This window comes from Ammodytes marinus (genome assembly GCF_949987685.1).
Source record: "Ammodytes marinus genome assembly, chromosome: 9".
NCBI lineage: Eukaryota > Metazoa > Chordata > Actinopteri > Uranoscopiformes > Ammodytidae > Ammodytes > Ammodytes marinus.
Window position 1 is genome coordinate 30521028 of NC_137213.1, and position 10424 is coordinate 30531451.

Sequence of the window (10424 nt, forward strand, 5' to 3'; positions counted from 1 at the left end):
TAAACAAACATCTGTTATTTCATATAAAAAAACTAGTATTGATAAAAATGAATTAATAATGGTTAAAATAAATAAAATTCCAAAAGGCTCAAGGGGTTCACAAACTTTCACACTACACTGTATAACTCAAACATGGCCAGGACAGTCAAAGAAGCCAATCATATTAAGTTCAACAGTAGTTCAGTAAACTTTTTTCTCTAAATTCTGCTGAACTGCAGTGAGTCACCTCTGTGTTGGCAGCGGTGAACAGGGTTTGTTGTTTGCAAACATGTGAAAACATGAAAATGAAAATTCCCTCACTTAGTGCGCAATGACTTCTCCTCTCTGTGAGATGGGCTTTTCAGCTGTTGCTTCACTGAATACCACGTACAGATCTCAGCTCAACATTGAGCATGACCATGATCATTCTTTTTTTCTTTATTGTTTTTCCAATAAAAAAAATAAGAAAACAATGGTTATTTGCATTGTAGTAAAATACATAAAAACATTTAGCATGACTTGAGGGTGGCATAGTCAAGCCTGCTGTCCTGTTTTGAAAAGATGTGCAGTGCAATTACATCCACTAATGCAGTGATAAGACTCACACACTGACTTGTTCATGCCAAATGCATTTTCTTTTTTTCTGCTCAGATTGCAAAGTGATGACACAAATGCACATTTATGTTAATGTTAGTTAAGTTGGTGTAAGCCTAGTTGATGTTATTGATTTAGAACATGATTTTATTTATTAAATATGATCATTTCGTTTTAAGCTCATTTTGTTGAGGCATGGGGGACGTTGGAGCTGGAACATTTCCCCACCTCCGAAGTCGGGAATGACAGAAAAAGTTTGAGAAGGACTGGACTAAGGCAAGTCCACATATAGCAGGACAAGAATCATAAAGCAGTGATGACACTGCTTTACAAGCCAACTCTGACCAATGGCTTGTAAGTGTAAAGTCATTAACATGGGTATCAGCCTGGGGGGATGAAAGTCTTTGTGCTTCAGAGGAGAGAAGGCCGAAATGAATGAGCGTGTTTGGCTGGGCGCAACAAGGACTAACATGATGCCAAAGAAAAAGTTTGCATCGCGTATTTGATTAAAGCTGATACAAAGGTGATCCCCTGGATATCATGAAGAATATTTTCCACACTGATAATTGTCTATTTTTTTTTTTTTTTAAGATATTTTTTGGGGCATTTTTATGCTTTATTTGATAGTGCAGAGAGACAGAGGTGAAATGGGGCAGAGAGGGGAGTGACATGCAGAGATCGACCGCGGGTGGGAATCGAACCCGGGTCTGCTGCTGGGCCCGGCCCGGGAGGGGGACGCCTTACCAACTGAGCTAAAGGCGCCCCCCATAATTGTCTATTTAATTTATATTTAAAGGCAAAGTCTCCTCTATTCAAGCAATGGCTCCGTTTTAAAAGTTTACCTATGCTTTACTTATTACTTACACACACACACACAGAATCCTGTGAGGAACACTGGGAGAGGCTCTAACGTTATTGTTATTGGCTGTTGATCAAACTGAGTTTCTTACACCCGCATCCCTTCTGTTAACTGAAAGACAAACATCTCTACCGCTGCCAAGCGTCAGATACATTGCCTAAACACTCATCAACGGCTGGTTACCTGAAAGAAAAACAATCTACCTCTGTCAACAGAGATTTGCCTCACTGCAGTTCAGCAGAAATCACAGATGAAGAAAACGATAAAGATTATTGTGGACAATAGGCCTACTGGGCCTCATTTATCAAACTTGCGTGGAAACTGGAGCGATGCATGGGACTGCGGCACTTGTCTCCGACTTGGAGCAGCTGGGGGGACTCTGCAGCGCGGGGGATGCATTCATTCATCGCTTCTAAAATGTTAGTCTAAGTATTAAATATGTAGGCTATGCAAGTAGTACGCTTGTCAGGTTTCCGGGATGGACAGACGAGAACCCAATAGCATGACACAAAACAGTTTAGGTGCAGCAACAAAAGTTTTAATGTGAAGACAAACCAGGTAGTAGTGTGGCAAACAGTCCAATAGAGGCAGGCAAAAGGGAAAACCAAAATCCAAAGGAGTGAGTCGAAAACATGAACAGGCAGGCAGGCAGGCAAGCAGGTAGTGATGGCAGTGTGACACTGAAGCTTCGATAGGTGCTTCAACCCTGATCTACAATTCCCAAGAAGCACTGCTTCAGAGCAAAACAAATCACGTGACATGTGACGTCCGAAGCAGCAACTGGTTCGTTGCCTGAATGAATCACTTACTGGCCCGCGGCTCGGTGGAGAAGCTTTGAGCAAAACAAAGAAACCGGCTCAATCCATAAGGCAGCCTACCTCAATACAAATATTTAAGTGTCTAACCCCATCCCACATAATCACCCCTTTTCAGAGTTACTCAAGCACGAAGCCAGCTGGTCACCGCCTAATTAGGCTATTTAATGAAATTAAAAAAACACAATCGATGCTACAATCGTTTACGGGAGTTGTGTATAGTATTTATGTAATAGAACGATGTCAAGTATCGATTAGATTAGACTAGGGGATAACACACTGACTGGGGAGTAGAAGACCGGGGTTCGAGTCCCGTTCCGGGGGGAAAGAATAGCCTTACTGGTGCGATAAGTTTTTATATGCTGTTTCAATTACAACCTAGCCTACATCAGTTGGCCTATCTGGACAGAAGGCTACGCATATCCCTTTAAGAACAATTTAGACATCTGTATTTAGATCAATCTTTATTCGTGTAAAGATCATGATATTAAGTATTTGGGTTTGTGTGTGTGTGCGTCAAATAATGTTCAAAGCAGGGATACGTTGAATCCACTGCAGCCTCGAACTTCGCCAGCAGAGGTCACTGTCACTGGAGCTTCGAGTGATGAACCTATTTTCGAAACATTGGCTCAACTGGTTCAATGCTTCATAAAAGCTTCATTTGCCCATCACTACAGGCAGGTATAAGGACGCTGGATAGCTATGAAACACATAAGACAAACTAGACGATCTGGCAGAGAAATGAGGGAAATGACTGGGATATATACTGAGGCTGATTGACTAATGAGGAGCAGGTGAGTGTGGGGCAGACCAGGTGAATGTAATTAACAGGGAGTGCAGAGCAGGAGGGAGTGGCACAGAAAGTAAACCAGGAAAACAGACAAATGAAAACAAACTAAATACCGGCTGAAGTTGTGACAACGCTGCTCTTTATGATAAAAATACACGGCACAACATTCAGCTTAACATTTTATTTATTTGAGGCACTTGGCACTTGGAGATTTAAGTTTCTCTTTCAATTAGTGATGGGCAAATGAAGCTTTTATGAAGCATTGAACCAGTTGAGCCAATGTTTCGAAAATAGGTTCATTACTCGAAGCTTCAGTGACAGTGACCTCTGCTGGCGAAGTGCGAGGCTGCAGTGGATTCAAAGTATCCCTGCTTTTAAAATAATTTGACGCACACACACACCCCACAAACCCAAATACTCAATATCATGATCTATTCACGAATAAAGATTGATCAAAATACAGATGTCTAAATTGTTCTTAAAAGGATTGGCCTATCCCATGTCCAAATAGGCTAACTGATTTAGGCTAGGATATAATTGAAACAGCATTTTATAAAAACCTACAATATAATGACCTCTGCCACCGACCGGGATTTGAACCCCGGACCTCCACACCTCAGTCGGTGTGTTATCCCCTAGCCTAATCTAATTATCATTTCGAATAGTTTTATTGCATACTGGACACAACTCCCGAAAACGGTTGTAGCGCCGATTGTGTGATAATTTTTTCCATTAAATAATTTGGCCGTGCCGCGGTGACCGGCTGGCTTTGGGCAAGGTTGGTTGGGTGTGCTTGAGTAGCCTAACTCTTAATTATGTGGGATGGGGAACACTCAAAGATTTGTATTGAGGTAGGCTGCCTTAGTTTTTCAACGGCTTATGGATTGAGCCGGTTTCTTTTATAGCTCAAAGCTTCTCCACCGAGCCGCGGACCAGTCAAGTGATTCAGGCAACGAAGCAGTTGCTGCTTCGGACGTCATATGTCACGTGATTTTTTTCGTACTGAAGCAAGCTTCGAAGCAGTGCTTCTTGGGAATTGTATATCAGGGTTTGAAGCACGTATCGAAGCTTCAGTGTCAGACTGCCATCACTACTTTCAATATGTCGTTGATCGCTAAAGCGAGTGATTTATTTCCACCGCAGCAGTTATTTCCTTACTGCTGCCTTCTGACGTTCCACTTTTAAAAGCTCCGAATACGAGGGGTATTTCTTAAACATTTTCCATCCGTATTTTTGGCGGTTGGTTCAGTTAATAGTACAACTGCTCGTAATCTCTTTTCTACTTGGCTCCGGAGTTGGCTTTCAGCCCCTTTGTATGACGACCCCGCCCACGTTCAGGAGGTAATATTTGCAGTGGAAAACAACCCGTGTTGCTGCCAAAACAGAGTTGAGCTGAGTCGAGTTGAGTCGAGAAGAGTGGAATGTGCGGTGGAAAAGCGCCATAAGTGTTACTTCTAACATCAAGGTGCAAAAATCAAGGAACCACATCTAGTAACAGAGTCTAACCTGCCGATTCAGATTTCCCCACCTTCAAACTTTATTTAAAATATACATAGTCTTGGAACTTTGCTTTCTTTTTTTGAAAACAACACAATAAAACATTAAATATATTTAAAAAATTACAATTTTAAATTTTGTAAAAGTATTTGTACGACTTAGGCTAAATTAAATTGGTTGTTCTGAATACTTTTGGAGTAGTTCCTCTACGGCTTATTTCAGATTAGCTCTGCACTCGCACCAAAAGCTTCAAATGTGTCTGTGGGCGCTCAGGTGGCTGCAGTGGCACTGCTCTCTGCAGCCGAGGCTCCAGTCGCCCTTTTTAGAGAGCCTACATTGAAAATGAATGGCACTACTGACACTGACGTTTGTGTTTTTTTTCTACTAACAGGCCCACTGCAAAAGGAGATGTTAATATTGATCACTTATCGCCTGGGTCACTTACTTTGCTGGATTCAAAAACTAACTGACTATAGGATACATGGTCAGACTTTATTAATGAACAAGTGAACTTAGGCCATGGTGGCCACGTTGCTAAATAACAAGGTTATGCTGTCCTAACCACACAGACAGTAAAAACACATGACATCGCCATGTCAATATTAAAGTCATACAATCCTTTGCGTTTAGCGGCGCGTCTTAGATCACAGATAGTTAATTAATCCCTGGTTCATCAAGTGCCTTTGGCCATTTGTTCTCTGAAACATGCCACTTCAGCAGAACTTAAAGAGTTCAATGAACTTTGATAGCAGCAGTGTTTTATGGGTGTGTTTTGCATTATATAAGGAAGTGTTGTTGAGGACAGACTTTATTCGACTTCTTCCAACAGCAGCAGATCAGCTCTTCTCCCCATTATTCAACTATGGGCAACACACCAGCCAAAGATGGTAAGTCAATCAAATGTATTCGTATTGTTAATTATGACTTGTATCTGAATATATATTTAAGGGGTGCACCGATTTTTCATTATTTTACTGAAAATCAAACTATAAAACATTCAGCTTTTATAAAACAAATTACCATTTTGGTAACACTTCATTCATTCATTCATTCATTCATAAGTGATTCATAAGTTATATATGTCATTATATAATGATTTACAAAAACAGTAATATATATTTGTAGATGATTAATAAGTGCCATGTTAACATATCACGAATGCATTATATAAAGCTTTTAGTAAATCATGAAAAGTGAATTAACAAATCATTGGTAAATTATTAACAAGTCATTTACAAACCTTTCTGCATCCCCTAATCTAAAGTGTAAACCATTCATCAGGTACTAATGTGTAGTAGGGCTGTCCTCGACTAAAAATTAACATAGCTGAATCTTGCCTACAGTCAACTAATCGTAGAATCATGCTATTTTCTTCCTTCTTATTGATCCATATTTTCATTGGCACATTTTTTTTCCTAAATCACACTAAGGGGCTTAAAGACCCAATTATAGTTTGTGTTCATGAGTTGGCATTAGGATTTATGTCTACTTTAGTCATTGACTTACATTAAGGAGATTGATTAAAAGCTTAAGTTGTCTTCGAGTTTTTATTAACAGTATAATAGCCTGGATCAATACGCAGGAACAAAAATGCTTGATTTGACGATTAGTTGATTACAGGCAAGATTTGAGCAATCAGATTCAGCTATGTACATTTTTGTCCAGGACAGTCCTACTCCATGTTAGAACCTGATAAATGGCTTACACTTTAGATTAGGGGGATGCAGAAAGGTTTGTAAATGACTTATTAATCATTTACCAATGATTTTTTAATGAGCATTTCATGATTAACTAAAAGCTTTATAGATGATTTACAACACATTTGTGATATGTTATAATAGCACTTATTAATCATCTACATATATATAACTTTTTTTTAAATCACAAGTTCAACATTATCTAATGACTTATTTATGAACATTATTATAAAGTGTTACCACTTTTTTATATAGTAAAAGTATTTGTACGACTTAGGCTAAATTAAATTGGTTGGGAGGGTTGGCAGTAGTGTAACTGCAGATAGTGCTTTTCATGTAGAAAGTCGAGTCTCTGAGATTATAGCTGTTGACACAAGCTCAGTAGAGGAGCTCGGTTGAGCACACATCAAGGCAAAATAAGCCAATCAGCCTGGATCGATCGGATGGCTGATAGATCGATGCATCTCTAATGTATTTACATTAACTTTTACAAATGATCAACTGACAACAAAAGGTCTAAAGGGGTTAGTGCTTATATGGAGTAACACAACTTCTCTTAAATCCCATGCATTGCACAGGAATATGTTTTTCTTATTCAGCCTTGTTGATATGAACTAAGTGGACACAATTATGCAAAACCGTTCAATGTCACACCACAAACTGCAGCCTCTAAAATACTCACACAGTGAAATCAGCCTAGGTGTCAAAATTGTATTATTTTGTGAATATCTGCATTTCTAACTATATGTTGATGTTTTCTGTTATCCCCTCAGAAAGTCCCAATGATACGGAGCTCCGGATTGTGATGTTTGGGAAGACTGGAACTGGGAAGAGTGCCGTAGGAAACACCATTCTGGGAGGAGAGTATTTTAAATCCATGTCGTCCTCTGAATCTCAGACCAAAGAACCTGCAAAGGCCACTAAAGAGATAGATGGACAAACGATTGCTGTTATCGACACTCCAGGTCTTTTTGACACCAGGTTTGATGAAGAGGAAACCAAAAGACAACGTGGTCTGTGCATTAAGAATGCTTCTCCTGGACCCCATATCTTCCTGGTCGTCATCAAACTGGGCAGATACACAGACGAAGATAAGAATACTGTGAAGAAGATTCAGGAAATCTTTGGAGAGGAATCAAGCAAATACAGCATGGTTCTCTTCACCTATGGTGACCTGCTTCAAGGGAAAACAATTGAAGAGTGCTTGGCGGAAAGCCAAGACATGCAGGAACTCGTCAACAACTGTAACGGCGAGTACCATGTCTTCGACACTACCCTGGGGGATCGTTCTCAGGTCAGGAAGCTGCTCGACAAGATCAGAAATATAACAGATAAGAACGGGGGAAGCCATTACACCAACGCAATATTCCAGGAGGCAGAAGCGGAGACACAGAAAGCCCTGAGGGAGAAAGAAGAGCAGCATCTGGCGGATGCCAGAGCAAGGGCTGAGGCTAGACAGCGTATTGCAGTACGTCTTAAGTATGGGCGCTGCACCATACTTTAAAAAAGTAGCATTAAGGGCACAACGGTGGCTCACTGGGTAGAGTGCATGCCATAAATCCTGGCCCTTTGCTGCATGTCTTCCCTACATACTTTTCATAACCCTGCTTCATGCATTTTCACTATACTATCTCATAAGAAAAATAGCATATTTTGGGGTTTTAAATGAAAACTGAAGATAATCAATTATCAAAGCTTTTGGGGTTCCTTGTAAGTTGTCACAGTGTCTTTTTATTTTATTGTTTGGATATTTTTCATAACAGTTCATGGGTGTTACTTACTGCGAGTTGACCAGTAAATGTTTAGCAGTGTCAGGGATTGCCAAGAAAACATATGTTAAAATGGTGAAGGGAATTTGTTATACATGTGATATCATTCTGACTTTGGGTGTGTAAGGGTAACTTTCATTGTTCAATAAAGGATCTAAAGAATGAATGCTGATTCTTCAAGTCTTTTTTTAATACAATAACCACATGTAATATATTTAAAAAGAGTTATGGTCACCATAATTACTCCTTCAGTATCATAATTGAAGTAAAGCAATTACACGGTTAGTAATTAGGGACACAATACACTTTGTCACACTATAACCTTCAGCTAAAGCTAATTTGAGGCTTCACCAGTTTGAATTTATGTTTATATAAATTAAATAAACAATGCTGTATCATAGTGCCATCAAGGCCCTGAGAGGAGGCAAGGCAGAGGGGCCGAACGAGATACCAGCCGAATGCCTCAAGGCAGACATCGAAACCTCCACCAACATGCTTCACCATCTCATGCAAATCATCTGGGAGGAAGAAAATGTCCCGTCAGATTGGAGAGATGGCAACATTATAAAGATTCCAAAGAAAGGGGACCTCAGGGAGTGCAAAAACTACAGAGGAATAATGCTGCTTTCCACACCTGGGAAGGTGCTCAACCGCATTATACTTGAGAGACTCCAGAAGGCGGTGGACGAGAAACTGAGGGAAAACCAGGCCGGCTTCAGGAGCAGTAGATCCTGTGGAGATCAAATAGCCACCCTCAGGATTATCATCGAACAATCCATCGAATGGAACTCTCCTGTCTTCATAAATTTCATAGACTTTGAAAAGGCCTTTGACAGTGTGGATCGGGAGATGCTGTGGAAATTGATGGGGCACTACGGCATCCCACCAAAGTTCATCAGCATCATCAAGATCACCTACCATGGGATGCAATGCCAAGTTCTCCATGAAGGATGCGTATCAGAGGCCTTTGAGGTCCTGACTGGGGTGCGGCAGGGATGCTTGCTTTCACCCTTCCTCTTCCTCCTTTCCATAGACTGGACTATGAAACGGGTAACCAACAACAGCCGAACCGGCATACAGTGGAGCTTGACCGAACAGCTAGAAGATCTGGATTGTGCCGATGATTTGGCACTACTTGCACACACCCACCAACAGATGCAGGAAAAATCACACAAACTAGAGACAACTGCTGCTTCACTCGGGCTCAAAATCAACTCATCAAAAACCAAAGTAATGCGAATCAACAACAAGAACAACACACCAATAACCATGGATCAAAACCAGCTAGAAGATGTAACCAGTTTCACATACCTTGGGAGTGTAATTACTGTAGAAGGAGGATCGGAGGAGGGTGCCAAAGCCAGAATTGGGAAAGCAAGGACAACATTTAACATCTTAAATAAAATCTGGAAAACAAAAAACATATCACTGAAGACCAAACTTAAAATCTTCAACTCAACTGTCAAATCCACTCTACTTTACGGATCCGAAACCTGGAAGACAACCACCAACATACTCAACAAACTACAGACATTCAGCAACCGCTGTCTACGACGCCTCCTGGGAATCTACTGGCCCAACACCATATCAAATGCCAACCTGTGGGAACTCACCAAACAAGAACCAATAGAGACCCAAATCAGGAGAAGAAAATGGAAATGGATTGGCCACACACTCAGAAGAAAACCCAAATCAATTACAAAACAGGCCTTAATGTGGAACCCACAAGGCAGGAGAAAGAGGGGAAGACCTAGAGCCACCTGGAGAAGAACCACAGAGCAGGAGATGAAGTCGAAAGGGCTGACATGGCAACAACTAGATCGGATGGCACAAGACCGAAGAGGATGGAGGGTTTTCATCGATGGCCTATGTTCCCTGGGGAACTTAAAGGCCTAAGTAAGTAAGTAAGTATCATAGTGTCGATTTATCTAAAAGCCCCGCTGAAAGACAAATTCTCCTCCTGGGAGAAAATGTTGTTCCTTTTTCTAGTTAAATGCATCAATCTGGTGCACTTTGAGAGGTAAATTAAAAGGCTTAATCAAATTAATTTTGTGATCTTTAAAAAAATGTGTCCTATGTGTCCTATCTTTTGTAATAAGTCTTGTAAAAAGGGGAGGGTGGGGGGTTGCGTGAATTCACTGATGCATGCATTGAGGTAAGTAACGTTATGAAATGGATGTGGGGATGTCCAGGAAATGAGGCAAGAGATACTGTGGCATGGCCATGTCAAAGCGAACCTTAATTAATGGCAGGTGATATCCATTACACCTATGCAAAGATGAACTAAGGTAAATTCTAAAACTCATGTGGGCATCCATTGTAATGTTTGTATTCAAGGCCAGGTTGTTTCTATATTTTAAAATACAATATTAAATCAAATGTGCTACACATTTTCTTAGTGTTTTTTTGCACTTTTTTCAAGCG

The 10424-nt window shown here is 40.5% G+C and overlaps 1 protein-coding gene across 1 annotated transcript; it reads left to right on the forward strand.

Moving 5' to 3' along the window:
* Positions 1-5305: 5305 nt before the first annotated feature.
* LOC307255081 (GTPase IMAP family member 4-like) lies at positions 5306-8156 on the forward strand. Its single transcript, XM_080033686.1, has 2 exons — positions 5306-5421; positions 7005-8156. The coding sequence occupies exons 1-2, from the start codon at positions 5397-5399 to the stop codon at positions 7733-7735; spliced, it is 756 nt and encodes a 251-aa protein (XP_079889812.1). The 5' UTR covers positions 5306-5396; the 3' UTR covers positions 7736-8156.
* Positions 8157-10424: the final 2268 nt, after the last annotated feature.